Source organism: Anomalospiza imberbis, chromosome Z (genome assembly GCF_031753505.1).
Source record: "Anomalospiza imberbis isolate Cuckoo-Finch-1a 21T00152 chromosome Z, ASM3175350v1, whole genome shotgun sequence".
NCBI classification, from domain to species: Eukaryota; Metazoa; Chordata; class Aves; order Passeriformes; family Viduidae; genus Anomalospiza; species Anomalospiza imberbis.
Genome location: NC_089721.1, coordinates 45561843 through 45581103, shown reverse-complemented (window position 1 = coordinate 45581103; position 19261 = coordinate 45561843). Strand labels below are relative to the sequence as shown.

Here is a 19261-nt window from a genome sequence, read left to right as displayed (position 1 = left end):
TACCTTCTCTTTTTGTAGTTCGAATCCGGCCACCGACAAGGCTCAGCAGTGTCCTCCAGAGCTGCTTGTAGGACCTCACTGTCAGGGGCACAAATCAGAACGTCATCCATGTAATGATAGAAAATACAGGATGTCCACTTGGCATGCACTGGGGACAGAACCCTGGCGACATACCACTGGCATATAGTGGGGGAACATTTTAGCCCCTGAGGTAGTACTGTCCAGTGGTAGCGCTTCATAGGGGCTTCCCTGTTGATGGAGGGTACAGAGAAGGCAAAACGGGGAGCATCATCCGGATGGAGCGGGATTTGAAAGAAGCAATCCTTAATGTCAATTACAGCCAAATTATAATTTTGGGGTAGCATAGATGGAGATGGCATACCCGGTTGGAGAGAGCCCAGATTTTCTATGGCTTCATTAATTTTCCTTAGATCATGGAGGAGTCGCCACCTGTCCTTCCCTGGTTTTTTAATTACAAACACTGGAGAGTTCCAGGGGCTGTTATTTTCGACTATATGTCCCTTTGCCAATTCCTCCTCCACTAGTTTTGTGAGCGCCTGTAGTTTTTGTTTACTTAGTGGCCACTGCTCCACCCAGACAGGCTTATCAGTGAGCCATGTTAGTTTCTGTGTGGGGCGCTCCTCAGTGGCCACACCTAAAAATGTTGGGGGGCTGGAAATTCCAATTTGGCTCCCCACTGGGACATGGCATCTCTCCCCCATAGTGTAAATTTACAATCGATCACGAACGGACGTACTGAGGCTAGCAGTCCGTTCGGACCCTTAATTTGGATAATATTTTTTGATTGCATTGCTGGCTGGGGCCCACCTAGTCCTAAGACTGGCGTGGCCACGCTTTGCAGCTCCCAGTGTGACGGCCACTTATGTGGTGGGATGACCGTCACGTCTGCCCCTGTGTCCAGCATCCCCTGAAGGTATGCAGAATGCCCCTCGCACTTGAGTTTACACCATACGAGGAGTTTTTCCTCTCCCAACTTCCCAGCATAAAAGACTGAGAGTTCCAGGTCATTACACAGAGCACGAGGAATAGGAATTGCCTGTGCAATAACCTGGCCCTTAGGTAGGAAGAGGGGGGGATGGACACAGTGTGCCACGAGATAGAAGAGCCTCGGATTAAGGGTAGAAATTACTGGAGGAACCTCTATCTCCAGTGGGGTGCTTTTTGTTTCTCCGACCACGAGGTACCTGCAGTTCAGAAGGTCCTCCTTCCTCCTGGTTTCACAGCGGCAGATGTGTGATAGAAGCTCTGCATCTGCTATGAAGAAATGCCAGTCCTGGGAACAAAAGTGGACAGAATTGGTGAGTCGGAGCCGATAAGGCTCCCCGATGTCAGTAGTTGAGAGGCAGCCACTTACAGATGGGACTAGATTGTGTATCGCGGCTCTTCTCGCGGCACCACGACTTACCTCATTTTTATCAGCACGCGAGGCAAGTGCGCGTTCCTTTTCTAGTTTTTTGGGATTGTGGGGTTCCCGTCCCTCCTCCCTCCTCCCGCAGCCCTGGGTGGTATAGTCCTTAGAAGTGGGCAGTGTTCCTGAAAATGTCCCTCCTGATGGTAGTGGAAGCACCGGCGTGTGGATGGAAGTCGCTTCGGAGCTGAGTTCCTTGGAGGAGCAGCAGCAGATGCGACCAGCTTGTCTTTAGGTCTCTTTGGGGCCTCCTCCTCCTGAGGGAGGAATCAGGTGCAATTTCCGGGTGCACTCCTCGATGATCTGGTCAAGGGTCGGCGCTGGTGAGGCCGGCAGCGACAGGATGATTCTTTTGCACGTGGTGTTGGCGTTCATGTGCACTGCTTCTAGGACTAGCCCGTCTCGGTGTTCAGGTCTCTCCACCTGTCTCTCGACTGCTGCCCGGACCCGGTCTACGAAATCTACAAAAGCCTCTGCGACACCTTGTTTAATCGCTGTATAGGGAACCATCGGGTCCTTGATGGGCATGCCCAGGAACGCACACTCTGCTGCACCCCTGGACATGTCCAGCATGGCCATTGGAATTCCCCGAGCTTGAAGTTGCCCTTCACTCCATTCTCCTTCACCACGAGATGGTCCAAAGTGATTGGTTCTTCCACGAAATCCAGGCTGTAAGGCCCTTCTCGGATTTCGGGAAGCAGGTCTGCTGCCAGTTTCTTCCACCTCCTCTCCCACAGGCTGTATTCTGATGGGAGAAGCAGGCAGCTAAATAGATGCTTAAGGTCTGCTGGCACTACGGTTCTAGACGTTAAAGTCGCTCTCAAAATGCCTTTAAAAAAGGGGCTTTTTTGTCCAAAATCGCGTGATGTTTTGCAGACCTCTTTTATGGATTCATAGGGAAGGGGTGTCCATGTAGGGTTTTCCCCTCCCCTGGCGTAGGAGGCTGGAGTGCGGAGCGACTGCTCCATTTCATAGATTGGGGCCTGTCCCCTCCCCTCCCCCCTACCTTCCCCTTCCCCCCTGGGTATCCGAGGAGCGGGAGGACATGGGGGAGGGGTACGAGGGACAGGGCGGACAGGGCGGGGAGAATCTTCACCCTGGGAAAGCAGGGCAGAGGTGACAGAGCCCTCCCTGTCGGGGGTGGGTGGGGCTGATGTTGCGGCAGGCAGGACATGGAAGAAGGGAACACCCACATGAGGGGAACCAGGAGGAGGGGTGGCAACCCGATGCCTGGAGTGGGCGGTGCCCACACCCACAGGGAAGCAGGAGGGGGTGGGGTCAAAGGTGGGGATACAGGAAACAAAGGAGACAAAGGCATTGTGGGAAGGAGAAACCCCTCCACGTGGCCGCCCTCCATCTTGGGAAGACAGAGGCCCCAGCCACGTGGCTGTGGCTTTCTCAGGGGGACAAAGAAAGGGATTCAGGGGAGCAGAGCAGCACGGGGTAGTACCAGAACTAGGATTTCTAACCAGGAAAAAGGGATTGGAAAAGGGGTTTGGGGTTAGTTCCTCAGCAGAGTAGCTAATTCCACTAAGGCGGGGGTGCCGGGACAGCTCGGGGGAGCCAGGAGCACAGTCCACGTCTGTGGAGCTGCCCTGCACCTCAGAGCGGTGGAGTACTCCCCTCTGCCTACCCGGGTTAGGGTAAAAAGGGGTAGGAGAGGATGGGGAAATGGATTCAGGGGAAACAACAGTTTTGCCCGATGGCTCTTTCCTTTCCCTGCCCACTTCTTGCGCAGACCCCACTTTTACAACCTCTGAGAGCAGCAAATGGAGCTTTGGGAAGCAATCTTTCACAGAGGGATCCCTGTCGATTCCCTCTGCTAACCTGGTTCCTACTTGCTCCCAGAACTCTGTTCTGTGAGCATCCTCCGCAGTTACATGTGGAAAGGAAAAGCAGAGCCATCGTACAAACTGCTTGACTGAATTTTTGGGTAGGGACGTTTTACCGATAAAATCCCCTTAATTTGGGTATAGAATTCCCTTTGTTGGGTAGATAGCGTGGTCCCCATGCTATTTCTACCCACAGCCTCACCCCTGGTGCAGAAAAAGCGAAAGAAAATAAAGCAAAAAACGCGAAAAACCCCGGTGGCCCGCCACACACGCTGTGCGCCGCGTGATCCGTACCCTCGGAAACGCGGCAGAGACTACCCACGTGAAGTATTAGCCGGGTACCCCTGCGGCTAATCACTCACCAAAGCGGAATCTTCACAAATAAAAGCTGCTACCAGGGTCTTCTTTCCTGGGAAGCGTCCGTTCTTTGGCTTTCCGTAGCCGTGAATGGTTGCGCTTCCAGTCCCACGCGGGAAAACACAGTGTGTTTTCCCGTGTGTGGCGGAGACGTCACTGACTTACTTCGGGGGGGCTCTTGCTCCCGTTTTCAGTCTGGCACGGAGCACTTTTCTGTCGTGGACCGTGACCCTGAGGTGGCAGCAGCGGTTTTCCATGCGGATCGCGCTCGCTCGTCTCAGCAGCGACACTCGCTGGTCAGCGGCGCGGCTTCGCGGTGGTGGCGCTCTCTCTGCGCGGCTCCCGGGTGCTCTGTGGTGACTCTCTGCCTGCTCTGCAGCCTTGCGCTGGCCGTGGCCCTGACGTTGGGCGCCACTCGTGGCTGCGTGTTACTTTTCTTGGCCCTGGTCAGCTCCCGAATGCCCGGCTTGGGCGTCTCAGCTTTTCATCGGGGCCAGGGCTCGCCGCAGTTCCTGGGCGCTTTTGCTGCTGCGCTCCGGGGTGGGCTGTTGGCCGCGCTTCGCCGTCGGTGCGAGGGAAGAAACAAAGAGGCAGGGAATTCATCCAAATCCATCCGCATGGCGGCTGGATGCTTTATTGGCTGCGAGAGCTGCGGTGGAAAAGCTGCAGCCGCTCCCAGCTTCGCACGGACGCAAATGGCCTCGAGCATGCCGAGGAGTGGGTTGAAATAGGGAAGGGACAGGGCGGACGGGGAGCCCTCCCGCCCAATGGGTACAGACATCATGGTGATGACGTGTACTACAGCGACCAATGGGAACACGGCAGGGGCGGACATGGGGCTTTGGGGTGAGTGGGACCGCAAGAACGGGGAGACGGGCACGGAAACCTCAGGAGTAGGGGAAAACCCGGGGGATGCACGAGGGTACGGAGAACCGGAAAACTAACAAAGAAAAAACCCAAAATTTGAACCCAAACCCAAGATGTAACAGTTTGCTGTATTGCTGTGTTTTTATTCATCCTAATGGTGCCACCATTCCACGAGATACAGTTAATGAAGTCTCTTAATATAATCTGATTTCCAATTAAAATCTTAATGATCAGTTATCGTGGGAAGGTCTGATAGGACAATCAAAGAGGCAAAGGAATCCTACCTGATAAGATGTGGCATACACTAACCAAAGCCCACCCAGGTAAAGTACAAGTGGACTTGCTTGGTTGCAGGAGGTCACCTAAATGATCTTTAGGGATATCATTGAGCCTTGCAAGAGACAACAGAAAGATATTTATGGGAGCAGCAGATTAAGTGACCTGGCATACACAATTTCAGAAGCTTGTTACCTTCAGTGATATCAAGGAAATTCAAACTGGATGGAAGACTGGGAATTCTCATAATAAACAGGGATTTTTATTCAGTGATTTCATAACGCTCTATAACCTAAGCTGATTTACACTGCAGGAAATGCCTCTAATTATGGGGCCCTCAACATGTGAAGGACATGGACTGATTCCAGACGAGTCCATGAAGGTGCCCAGAGGGCTGGAGAGCCTCTGCTGTGTGGAAAGGCTGAGAGAGTTGGGGTTGTCAGCCTGGAGAAGGAAAGGCACTCAGGAGAGCTTTGATTCCCTTCCAATACCTAAAGGGGCTACAAGAGAGCTGGAGAGGAACTTTTGACAAGGGCATAGTGAGACAGGACAAGGGGGAATGGCTTTGAACTGAAAGAGGGCATGTTTAGATTAGGTATTAGGAAGAAATTCTTCTCTGTGGAGGTGGGAAGGCCCTGGCACAGGTTAGCTGGAGAAACTGTGGCTGCCCCATCCCTGGAAGTGTTCAAGGCCAGGTTTAATAGGACTCTGAGCAACCTGATCTAGTGGAAGGTATTCCTGCCCATGGCATGGGGTTGAAAATAGATGGTCTTTATGTTCCCTTCCAACCCAAACCATTCTATGTTTGGTGAAAATCTGTTTTATGCTTATGAATTTTTCTAAACATTTTGCAGACTAGTTCTACTTTGTTAGCAGTCAGGTTTTTTTCTCAAGACTTTTCAAAGCTAGGTGCAGAAGTTACAGTTGAAAACCTTTTTTTTTTTCTAAGTATGTAAGAAGGTAGCTTTTACTTTTTGACTTCTTCAACACTAAGGAAATTCATAGATAGTTAATAAGACATTAAAGTATCTACATCTAACACTCCTATTATTACACAATGTTTACTGTTTAAATAAATCAGTTGGCATCAGTAAACTGTAGAAGACTCAGTCTTAAGGCATGAAGAACAATCTAGGCAACAGCCATAGCTGAAACATAATACAGTTCAACACGTATTCAGCACATAGTTACTTTTTCCTAAGTCTTCAAGCTCCAACCCTAGCTGACTTGTTTTAAATTCTTTGAGAAAGTAGGTCTAAAACCAACTTCTGATTTTCTTGCCTAAAGTCTATTATTGTCTTCTCTATTAAAATTTTATCATAATTTTTATGGGCATTTCATATTAATGTGATTTGAGGTAGTGACTTCAGGCCATTGTTGGAGAAAAATATTTTGTTTACATTCCTGATTCAAGCAGTGCCAGACAATTTTGCACCAATGCTTATTCATGTGCCCACATGGTGTCCCCAGCGGTATTACAAGAGCAAAAATCCCCATGATTTCTAAACCAAACAGTTGTCCCATCTGGTTTCAGGTTCACATTTGAACAAGATGAACTGAAGAAGTGGTGCGGAAGGTTAGAGCATCTTTGACCAGCAGAGTAAATGTTTATCATCTATTGTCTCAGATACAATCAACATTTTTTTCTTAAAACAAAAACAAAACTAAAACAAACAAACAAAAAAACCCCCACACCCAAAAAACCCAACAGAAACAAACAAAAAACCAACAAGCTTTTCTGTAACTAAAATTTTTTATACTTTTCATCCTGACATGTTCTCCAGTTCAGTTAAGTGCATGGCCAAGGGGAGGGAGGCAGTGAATCACATGGAAGTAATAAAAAGAGAGATGAGGTGGTGGAAAGCTGGATTTTTTTTTCCTCTCTTTGGCAATATGGACCTATGCTGCTAAAGTATTCACTGTGCTGTGGTCTAACAGGAGTTAAGCTAGCAGGCACTGAAATGAGCTCATCTCCTAGTCTCTCAACACCACATTTCTTCCTCCATTGCATCATTGCTCACATGAAACCACAAGAAGCCAGGTTAGATTTCTCCTTTTATTCTTCTTTCCTCTCCCTTCTCTCTCCCACTCTACATGAGTTAGTCTGATGCCTTTCGAGCACCAGTCCTTGCTCCAAGGAAGTGGTCATTGGCAATTGGAAGACGAGGACCTCTTCTCTAAATAGGCTAAAGTGTAAAGGCAGCTAAGATGCCTTTTTGCTGAACTGATCTTGCCTGTAATTTGCTGTGTGAGGAGCTTCTCAAACCCTTTTGGAATTGACTTTATTTCAGAAGGCTGAGAATTCTTTATTCTAGAAGAGTAGGGAGAAGATGCTTTTCCACCCACATTAGCTAGTTTTATCACTGCTAAATGGGGGGGTGTAGCTTTTGGAGGAAGATTAGAAATACTGTTGTTTCAACTTTACCTTTTATAAACTGAAACAGAACCTCCCATTATCTGTGTTCCTTAAAACTGTCAATCTATACTAAAACTTATCTATAAATAAGAGCTAAAATGTCAGCTCCCACTCAGAGGACTAAGGATCAGCACTGATTAGCAGAGGCATATGTAAAAATATTTTTATGCCCCTTTATGCTTCATCTGTTCTTTCTGCTCATGTAGTTCTGAGCTGTCTCAAGGTGGCTTTAACTTATGCTCACAGGGAATAATTTTGTAGCCACAAGGTTTAACCTGGCAGCCAGGATCACTGGGAATGAGTATAGTCATAGCAAAACTAAAATTTCATTCCTGCCCTTCTGCCACACTCAGCTGTAGAAATGAAGACAGGTTAAAAAAAAATCAACCAATCCTCCACAGAAAAACTTTGTTTTTAACTTGTCAGTGTTCAGTAATTTGCAGTGTGCAGTGGAGCCCTATAAATAGTTGTGCTGGCACACTCAACCTTGTTGCTAAAGGAATGTGTCACAGAACTGTGCACTTAGCCCTTGGTTCCACAGTCATTAATGCTGGGCCTAATTACAGATTAACCTGAAATACAGGCTGGGTCAGATGGAGGCATACAACTGCAGTTCTAGCAAATAAGGTGAACAGCAGTGTGCTGTTTCTTAGCCACCTGTTATGCTAGCTTTGTACAAGCATCACATGGTGATAGGGTTTTTCTGTTTTGTATGAGAAATACAGTGGGCTTCTTATATCTTACAGCCATTGTATTTGAATGCCTTACCAAGTAATTCCTTCTTTTCATCAATTATGCTCATATCCATACAGAAATATACAGTTGGGATTCACTCTGCTCACTACATCATGTAATTTCTTTTATTTTGGAGATCTTTTGGAAGACAGGCCAGCTCCAAAGTGGTTTATGTGAAGGAAATAATAAAACAATTATGGTAGGAAAAATAATTTAGGGATATGTCCTGCTAATTGACATGTGCTTTTTTAAAAAAGCTTTTTTTAAATGTTTATTAATTTGTATTTATTTATTAATTGTATTTTATTTATGGCTCTTATTACGATTCAGACAGCTTCTATTGACAAAGTTAGTTATTTGTGAATTAGTTTTTGTTGATTTCAGTAATAACTTTAAAAGTCTGAAATTTTGGACTTGATCTCATTTTCCCTCTGATTTCTTGTGCTAGGTTTATATTGATAGTCAATTTAGTAAGACCTTTGCCTTCCAGATTGCAACAAAGTCATATGTTATTGTAGTTGAGAATAAAGCCCAATATACCAGAATTCCCTGAGGACTTGTACTCTGGTAGAGAAGCATTAAGGCATGAATAAATGCATGATAGCTTTACTGATTTCTGAACTTCCATCTATATCTTACAAATACTCTTGTCCTCTCCCTTTCTGTGATGCACAAAACCAATTCATTCCTTTGGATGAAATGTGAAACCAAAACACATCAAAGACTTTGAGGGAGGCCCAAACTCCTCCAGAGGTGATGGGTGACCCACCATGGTAGTGTCTAGATACATATTAAGCAGAATACTGCTACATTCATACCTCAGTGGTTTTCTTTAATCTTAATGGAGGCAATTGTGATAAATACTATAGATATATTCTAGTATTTCTTTAATGTGATGCAAATATTCTAATGATTCCCTGATAGGGAAAATACCTGGAAAAGTCAGTAGTTAAAACCCCATACAAATACAGCTGTTACAATAGCAATGTTATATAAAATGATTCATGCTTTTCAATCTAATACAGCCAGAGTTCCAAAGTCAGCATTTTATAAACCTTGGTGACCCCACTGAAGGTGCCTGGTCTAAGAATAAAGCATCTGATGTGGTCATCCTGAACCTGACAAAACACTTGCAATTTAAATTCTGAAGGGTGTTCAGTGCAGCATCCTGGAGACTCTCTATTACAAGGCATGTAGATTGTAGTCGGCAAAGTTCCTTCCTTATCAATTTACATAATCTTTATTTTGAAGGGCTCGCTTCAAAGAAAAAAAGAAAGGAAGGAAAGATAGCTAGTTTGCATATTCATTCAGTTTTCTCATCTGTGGTTGTCACATATATGTTACCTGATGGTTATTGAATGTGACTGCACAATGCCCAGTAAGCATTTTTAGTTCAATCTGAATGTTATTTCTAGAAGCTGGATGTCTGTTGGTGCAATTTCTGTGAAGTTAAAAACCTGAAAGAAGAACTAAATTTGGTTTGTGTAGTTTATTCATATGCATCCCACACATATAATAAAATCATGACAGATTAAGCAAGATATAAGTGCTTGAGAGATAAAGATTTTCCTAGTGATATGAGTACAGTACTTACAAAACAGACTCTCTCCGTTAAAATGTTTTAGTGAAAGTCTGAGCTATTTCTGAGCAAGCAGATGATAACCGCTGCTGTCCCAGGGCACATATGGATGCACTGGTGTAGCCCTTCACCAGCAGATGTCAGTGGAGGAACCCCTCTGGGTTTGAAGCCTCACCTGAGACTTTTCAGTTCACAGCTAGTGCTTGCATAAAAAAAAAAAAAAAAAAGACTTCATTTTCTTGCTTATTTTTCTTCAAAAACTGGGGAAAAGTAATAGTCCCTGCTACATATCTACCATCCAACTCCAGCATTTCTAGAAGAGTGCATGCTTTCTTGGGATCTGATTGAGTTTAAATTCCACCCTAATCTGAGAAAACAATGGACCAATGAACTCTGTGAAACTCAGTTGTGTAAACAGTCATACCCTTTCCAGCCTGCCGACTGTTTGGTAAGCTGGTATCCTGGTTACATTTCAGTTCTTATTCCTAAAAAGGATCAGCTCTGACACAGTTTGTCTTTGCAGCATCAGCAGAGCAAGGCCCTTGTAAACCTAAAGTACCCAGTATCAGTCTCTGACTTCCAAGTTCCTGATAAGAACCTCTGTAGCAAAAAAGATCTCTGACTTTGCACTGAGCAGGAACAAAACTTGCACGTATATGACATTTAAGAATATAAATAGTATAATACCATTAGACCAATACCTGATCTTTTTAGTGCCCAGCAAAAGATTCTTAAAGAAACCCTGTGCTAAATAGTTGCCACTTTACCAGTGTAGCCACTGGTAAGACAAATATCTTTCTAACACCAACACTCAGTGTTCACCTTGAAATCTGAGCCCAAGGTGATCACATATGTGATTTCAAATGGTTTTAAATGGTGGGGGGGTTCAGTTTTTCATACCCTTTTCAGATTGACTAAATGTCTTGAATTAATTTGACTGTTAGTATACTACATAAGAAGTATTGTATTCTTTCTTCATTTGAAGTATTTTATTTACTTCATGGTTTTTACTTGATCGTCCATCTCCATGTGGTAAATACAATGGTCTGATTCATCTTCCCTATTACAGGTTCAATTACAGGTTCAAATAAATAATCAAATATCAAACAATCAAAATAACTTGTTCAAACAGTTGCTGTTTTTCCCAGGACTTTCAAGCACCTTTTGGATATTAGGATCTGGCTCAATTAAAGGTTGAATGTGCATAGGAATATAAATCAACTTCAATACATTTATAAACAAGTATTTTAATAATTCAGATTCTAATCTTGACTTTGTTATTGTGTCTCTGTATGTTGATGGATTTTTACTCCTGTCATACTCTGGCAGTAGTTGTTTTCTCAAGAGCTTGAGTCATGCAGACCTAAGGACTCAGTAGTGTCAGTGAACACATGTTTCCTCCATGACCCAAACACCAGAACCAGACGTAAGAAGGATCATGGTGCGGCTTACCCACTTTTTGCCTGGATCAGAGGGAATGGATCCAAGTTTGGCCCCTACCAGGACTTCGTCCAGACCTCTGCAGGAAAACTTGGCTAGTCCTACAGGACTTTCTGTGCAGGTTCTCTAGAACAAACTCTGTATTCAAGATTGCAGCCTGACTTCCCATAGCAAAGCAGCATCTCACTGCTGTCTGCTTTACAGTACTTCTTTTCTGCTTGAGGGGTGGTGTGTGGAAGGGTGCTAAGAGAAAACTTTGTCAAAGTGGAACAGCAGAGAGCATAGAAAAAGGTGAAGAAACTAAAAAAAAAAATTAACCACTCTTTTCTTTTGTCAAACAAATCAAAAACTGGAATGTCAGCTGAGGCAGAAATAAGATATGCACTGTATACCTGATAGAAACTCTAGAAAATGTTTTTCAGTATGAAATGCAAATCACTGCCTCTCCCAGCATACCCTATTCAGGGCTGTTTTGAGCCAGATGTCATTCATTTGTAACTGCCTTGAACTGCATGTGGTTACAGATCTGCTTCTGCCCAAAACAAATGACTTCCCCATAATTTGTAAATGGCATTGTTGCAGGATTGTACTTGAAAGTGATTCGTATTGATATCCTCATGCCTCATTATACTGATGTGCAGTTCTCAACAAATTTAAAGCCTAGACACCCTAAGACCTCAGAACCCATGTATTGGGTAGAATTTGTTCTAGCTCAAGGAGAGGAGCTGAAAAAGCACTGAAGTTTATAGTTTCAACAGATTTGTTGTGACAAAATGGTCTGAAAAAAATTTGCATTTCATAAAAACTTGTGCAGGATTATGAATCTTCACACTAATCAACTCAAACCTCCCCCACAATAAAAGCCCAAATGAAATCCCCATCAAACAAATAGGAAGCAGAAAGCTAACAGAAGTCCTATGACAAAAGGATGGAGAAGGTAGCCTTCCGAGGTCTCTTTTAGACATGTTTTGGAGGTTCCCTTGGACCAAATTCTAGTATTGTTTTCCGGCAGAAATAAAACTTAATGCAACAGTTTATGTCAAATATGGGTTTAAAGAATATTTTTTTCAGCATCTTTTCTCATGTTGAAATTACTGTCCTATTAAGACAGCTGGAATTATCATTTAACTTTGAAATTGTATCATTAAAAATCATTTTTTCATGAGGAAGTCCTTGGAAGTACCAGATGCTAACAGCCAGACCATGAACCCAGTCCAAGCCAGGCCTTGATTTATGCTTTTCTGATTTCAAGGTAACCTCTAAATATCTATTGTACCACTTCCTGGGCCAAGTAAAGTGAATGACAGTGGAATTATGAAAAAGCATATCTGGATGGTACAAAGCTATGTCAGCTAATGTTATAATCCATGAATTCAGAATGGTAGACTAGTATGAGGAAACTTGCCACGCGGTTGCAGGGTAGGGAAACATTTCAATAATCAGAATAAAGCAGAGTGGGACAGAGTATCCCTGTTTCTGTGTCAAAATTTCATTCTCACTTATTTTTGTTGTTTTTTCTCTATTTCAGGTGCAGGTCTCAGTGTCAGTGATAACGAGTCTTGTCATGGCAGCCAGGATGGTAGCAGCATGGCTAATTCCCAGATCGTAGAGCTTAGAAGAATACCCATAGCTGACACTCACCTCTAACTCCACAGCTTGCTTGGGTTTTTGTTGTTGTTGTGGTTTTTTATTCAAGCCTCAGTATTTTTATATTTGTACTTCCTTTTGCACTAAAACACTATATGAAACTGTAGTAGGATGCTGTTATCTTTACTGAATGTTTAACAAGGAATGTTTGCTTGAGGTTTTGTATATCAGAAAAAAAACTGTAAATTTTTTTATAGTGGGTGAGCATCAATAGATACCATGGCAATTGGTCTAGATTTGTATCTTGTAAGTAGAGGGTACATTTCATAAACTGTACCTTTTTTTTTAATTAACCTGTACATTAACACTGATTAATAAAGCAATAGAGTCTGTTTGATACAAACCAGTCTGTTATTTCTCCTTACTGTTTATGAACATGAAAGGTGATGCAGACACCCTGTTGAATAGGAAAGCGTTCTAGTGGCACAGTTTTTCTAAGTTTCCTAAGCTGTAATCTTCTCACTGTTTTTTTTGAGTACCCAGATCTGTGAACAAATTCAAATAAAGACAAACCTTGATCCAAAGAGTTTGAAATTTAAATTGTGACATGATAAATATGCAATGATCTGAAACACAGAGGGAAGGGGAGATGAAGAACAAGAGTGAAACCACTGGCAGCTGTGTGCTTTAACTTCCCCTCTTGGAAGAAAAAAAATAACAGAGGAAGTATTTCATGATCTTTTGGGAATATGATCTTTTAGGAATCATTAACTCTGCTTTTGCACAGACAGTCTGGAAGAAAAACACATTAAAGCAGGAGACCAAGGGAATTTTCCTCTGGGGGTTTCTTAGTGTAGTACAGACTTATAGTAAATGAGAATGTAAGTCAGGATGCATTCCTCAGGAGCTTGCTAAAGGCTTCACATTGGGTAAGGTCTGAGCAACAATCTCTCCCTTTAAAAGAAAAAATTTCTTATAGAAATCTTTCCATGAATTTTTCTAGAATGATATGCAAATTTTGCTGTATCTGATTAACTTTTGAGCTTAAAAAAAGCCAAAACCAACAAAATAAACAAATCCCACTTCTATCACTTCTGTTCTATAACAGCTAATATGACAGCACAGTTTACAGTCATCACCTATATCCAAGACAGACACCAACTTTAAGGTCTAATGCTGCAAAAGCCTTGACAGACACAGGAAACTATTTTTAGTCAGGAAAGCCCTTAAACAAGTGCTTTTTAAGAATATGTTTGAATTGGGAAATAAGAATATGTCTGTATATAACTAGTATATGATCTGCTGTATTGAGTCTAAAATTTCTGACACAGGAATTTGTACTGGTCTCTTTATACTGTTCATGGTATAGAGGGAACAAAGCCAAGTGTTTTTGGAAAATGTCAAAAGTTAATGTGAGTTTGAAGGTGGGAGTGGGGGTCAGTAGATAAGCATTTCCTTACTCTGGGCAACACACAGGGTGGTCAGAAAGACCCTGAGCAGAAGGGGCAGCTGTTAAAATTGAGTGCAGTGCATCACAACACATATATAGATGCATACAGATGTATAAAGTGGGCAAATTTATACAAAAGTGAGCCATCAAAGCAAATTTTATAATTCACTTTTTTGCCCAAAGTACACCTGATGAAAAGGGACTTTCTGAGCACTTGAGTGAAATACAAGTATCATTGGAGTTTGTGACTGTGCAGTTAACATTAGTTTTGGATATTTTGCAATATGGCACTTTTTTTTTTTTGCTTTCCTCACAAGAAATCTGGCTCATTTTTCCTGAATAAACTGAAATGAAGTAAACCTTGTGAGTGCTGATCCTTCTCATCTGCTACTAAATAGTGAAACCTATAATGTGAAACCTAGCCCTACAGATCTATTGCAACACTTGTTCTGTTGTGAGCTGTTATAGATGTTTCATTAATTGCAGTACATGCTACTACATGCCGTGAGAAAGCTTATAAAGAGGATGTTTGTTTGATTTGACTCATCACCATAAATGTTAATACTTATGTCATTTCAACTTGTTGCACAACTGGCCTGCTTAGGGATTTACTGTAAATGCATCAGCATTTTCAGAGCAGATCAGTAGGATGGCATCTGCTGCCAGCATTTTCTGAACTTTATATCTCTAGATGGTACTCACATGGTTTAAGGTCATGAGATGAATTTTCTTATTGTTCTTAAACTGATTATTTTTTAGCAAAAAATATTCTGTCTGTAGGAGATTCAGAGGTTTAATAAAACAAGTCTCAGCCTCTTTTTTGCTGTTACTTGGACAGGCAAAGATAGAGCCAGGAGGAGGGCATCTGTGTGCTCTGAGTCAGGTGTACCCAGAAGCCACACCTGGGCAGGACCAGTACCTTCACACTTGGTGTAACTCAACCCGACCAGACTGAACACCTCTTGCAGCTCCTTGATCTCAGGAATTATTTTAAATTTGATTGAGAGTGTAAACATTTCTTTGTTTCTATGAGGTGAATTAATCTGCAGCCAGCTATCTTTCAAACCAAGCATTACCACACAGCTTGCCATGCTGACTGACTCACACAAGCCTTTGCTTTGCCCCTCTGTAGGGAAAAACACTTGCTGCCTCTTCTGTTTTCTTATAAAAAAAGATAATTTCTCCCCAAGAAGCCATTTTACGTGTTTTGAAGTGTAGAAGGAGCTGTAGTTAATATTTACTATATTTAATATTAATAATTAATATTATACTTAATATGTCTATAATATTAAATAACAGCATTTACTACAATATTTGAATGTATCTATAATATATTTCAAATATTATTTAATAATATAATATATTATGCTTTATGCAATACTATAATGTTATATATTTGTTTATAATTTATTATATTTCCTATGTATTATACTGTTATAATTTAATATTATATAATAATACTTAATATATAACATTTCACAGTTCACTGTGTGAAGGAGATCCCTTTTCCAGAAAATTTCACTTTAAACTACTTACATATATATGTAAATCAGATGGATGAAAGGACTTGTTTCAAGAGTGTACTGTTCACATGCTAATGTAATTCACCTCTTTTGAAAGATATCTGAATGTATTTCACATTCAAATGCATAACTGGTGAAAAATACTAAATTTAATACTGAGACATTTTTTGGGTGATGTTTTAGAGAAAGCCACTGGTTTCACTGTCCTTGCTGTATAGCAAAACTAAAGCTCCATGTCAGTGACTTGAACAGAACTATTCAGATTACTAATTTTTTTAGAACCCAGCTGATGACCCCAATATATTCATGTTCTGTCTCTACCATGAAAATGATAGCTCTCCAATATTCTATAGCTCAAGTCATCCTGCTGAGGACTCCACAGTGAGAGCTTTGATCTGTAAAGATTATATTGGGAGCTCTACAACAATAAAATGCCTATGCGCTCAACATAAAATTATGTTAAATTGATTGATCATGTCAGAATCATGGTTAGACTAGAAAGTTGCTTAAATTCAGGCAAATCCGGATGTCAGATGCATTTCTCTATAGCTTGGTTTATGCTCTGGCCCTTGGGCTACTATTGTAGACTCTGTTTCACCAGCACTAGTGTAAGGAATCACTAAGAAATCAGAATGTATTTCAAGTTTGCTGGCAGCAGAATTTGCTCTTGTGTTACTTGTATGGACAGTAACGTGTGAAAGTAGCATATGCAAGCTTAGGCTTATCTGTTCAATATGTTACTCTGTTAATTTTTACAGAAAAACATTCAAGAAGAATTTCTGCTTCTAATTTTATGATTCAAAGTTATCTTCTCTACAATAAATACATTCTAATAATTACAGTGTAACACTCTGGTACACAATAAATAAATGGAAATAATTGCAATGTAATACACAAGCATTATTGACCTAATACCTGAGACTAATAATATACTGAAACTGAGAAGACAGTTTGTGTAAACCAGCCTAAAAGTTAGGCCAAAAACCCTGAGAATGACTTTGCTTGGTTGGTTTTAATCAAGTCAAAGTTGTGTTCATGATACAGTATTTTTACAAGAAGAGCAAATGTGGAGGAAAATACGTATTCCTATGTCTCATAACAATGTCTGAGGTAAGAACAGATGGGTTTTGGCTGGAGCTGTTTTTCCCCAGCTTAGCAGGTAGGCTTTGAAGACATTGTGTTCATGCCTGTGTTATAGCACCACTGATCTGGGCATGCAGGGATTTTATCCAGTGAATCTCTAACTTCCAAAAGCAGTCATTTTCAGTGTGCCTTTACTATTCATGAACATGTCACCATGTGCAGACAGACAAAAAATAACTATAGGATACAATAATACAGATATATAGACATATAGATATTATGTGGATACAGGTAGATATAGCTAGATAAAGATGTAGATGTAGATGTAGATGTAGACGTAGACGTAGACATAGATGGAAAGATATATATTAAGAATCAATTCTGTTTCAGTCTGGGAGCTAAAACATTGTGGTTTTGAAACAGGTTTCTCTGGAAACTTCTTGGCTCCTGCTTTGCAATTCCTGAACCAAAGTTAAGTTTGTGATTCCCTAGTTACCTATCTGGAAAGAGTCAGACATGGGATATAGAGTTGTTAAAAGGAGAGCAAAGTAAGGGGATGCCCCAAATCTCCATTTGCTCTTAGCCTTACATAGACCACAAGCTATGTGATAGATGTGCTGCACAACTTACAGCCTGTTTGTGCCTTGGGTCTGTCTGTTTCCCTATCAAGAGAAACAGAGGAACAAAGATTACCATCTGGTAAGGACCAGATGGATGAATGGATTCCTGCTTGATGTGCACACAGGAACATAATTCTTTTTGGTTTGAGAGAACAGCATGTCCTGGAGATTGGAACAGGACAAGAGGAAAAGAATGGCCAGACACTGACCTCACTCCAAATCTTTGATGAATCCTGACAAAGTAAGGTAGTTACTCGTTGCATATGTACAAGAGGATGACACCACTAGCTCCCTTCCTCTGCTGCGGCACACAAGCAGCATCAGCACTAGCTATTCAAACAGGACTTGATCTCTACTGTTTCAGAGCCTAAATGAGCACTGTTTGAGTCTGTTTTCCACGTCACAGATACTGTTTGCTCCTTTTAGCAGAAATCTAAAAAAATCCCATCAATTAACTTTCTTCTGCTGAAGAAGTGACCTTCCTCCCTGTGGTCCTGCATGCCCACATTACTTCCCAAAGAGACTTGTTATTCACTTATTCCTTCCACACCATTGTAAGGACATAATGCCTGTTAAGAATCTTCTGTGTTTCTGTCTTCTAAGAAGTAACAGGTTTCCTTATAATTTTTTATTGTTCTGCAATTGCCATGTTTTGTACCTTCTGTTGGTTAAGGTCCTAAGGAGTCATGTCATACTCCTCCAGCAAATTACACATGGGAACATCCTCATAGTTGGACGTGTGCCTATTTTGGCTATTCAGGTGGCAAAACCAGTTCACTGGTTGATGTGACTCCACCCACGTGGATCCTGTGTCCAGCTGTTGTCTGTTGTACATTTAATAAATCCCATTTTAACTGAGACTTCTTGCAAGTTTTGGAACATGCAAGGTCAGTGTGGAGCCATAATGATTGCAGCTGAGGAACATAAGCAAAGAAGATAAACTTCTGAGATGTTCTTTGTCTTCTTTTCTTTTGTTTTTAATCACCCACTTGCTTTCTACTGTTCCTAAAACACGATGCTCTGCCTTCTGATGCAGCAGTGTGTAACGACCTAGAGTACCCAAGGCAAGTACTGTGCCCCTTCTCTGAGGATCATTTCTGCATCTTGAGAGCCAGACTTAATAAGAATGATTTTACATTGCAGGGCTAGGGTGTTTTTTAGAGTTCAGAGTGTATCACTCCTTAAATTCATTGCTGGCAGAAGACTACTGTTGCACATTGGAAGACCTCTAGTCCTGATCCTTAAAGGACTAAGCATTAGGATTAGAATACCTCGCATTCTGGTTTTTAGTGTACTAAGGATTAGGGTAAGGTCTGACCTATGGCAGTCATGTGGACACATGCTGTATCACCAGTAAGGAAACAGCCTGCCTACCTTAAGTCATGCTCTGCTGCAGAATGCAGAGCAAGAACGACCCAGGCAAATGTCACGAAGTTACTAACAAGCCTTTTGACTTGTAATGGAATGGTCCATTACAAACACTGGGTGATTGATACTAAAGATAATCCTCGGAGCATGTAAAAGAATACCACGTAGCCTCAGGAGATGGGCAGCTAAATCCTTGGAGCCAGTATACACAGTTATGCCATCTGACCCCGGGGGTACAGACCTTGTTTTTGAAAGCAGCATGCTTTAGAGGAGAAAGTAAATGGAAAAACTTGCTCTTCTAACCCAGAAAAAGAGTCTTGAATATTCATGAAAACAATGAATACTCAAAGAAAACAGAAGTTAATGTTTTCTCCTCGTAAGATTGAGGCTAGCATGATTTTAAAATGTCATAGCTTTCTGAAATTGTGAATTAGCAAAAAAAGAGAATGCTCATTTTCTATATATATTTATACCCTCAGAAATACTGTTAGTTTTTTTTTGTTTTTTTTTTTTTTTTTTTTTGCAGAAGTACTAGATGACAAAAAGTAGTGTTTTACATATCATATGAAGTAAGTTAACACCTAGGTCATAAGACCCATAGTGCCTCTATACCACAAGTGGTCAAAATTCTTTACCTCTAATTTCAGTGCTTTTTATTTTACTCTGAACTCTACCCTACTAAAAGGAAAATTCTTGCAT

The 19261-nt window shown here is 41.7% G+C and overlaps 1 protein-coding gene across 7 annotated transcripts in view; it reads left to right on the top strand.

Annotated features, from left to right (window-relative positions):
* Positions 1–12921, top strand: part of ADGRV1 (adhesion G protein-coupled receptor V1) — a 305664-nt gene extending 292743 nt beyond the window's left edge. For all 7 annotated transcript variants that reach the window (XM_068175720.1, XM_068175721.1, XM_068175718.1 and 4 more), the window contains one exon: positions 12460–12921. In XM_068175720.1, the coding sequence (XP_068031821.1) occupies positions 12460–12578 (119 nt within the window). In that variant the 3' untranslated portion in view covers positions 12579–12921. The remainder of the gene's footprint in view (positions 1–12459) is intronic.
* The last annotated feature ends 6340 nt before the right edge of the window (positions 12922–19261 follow it).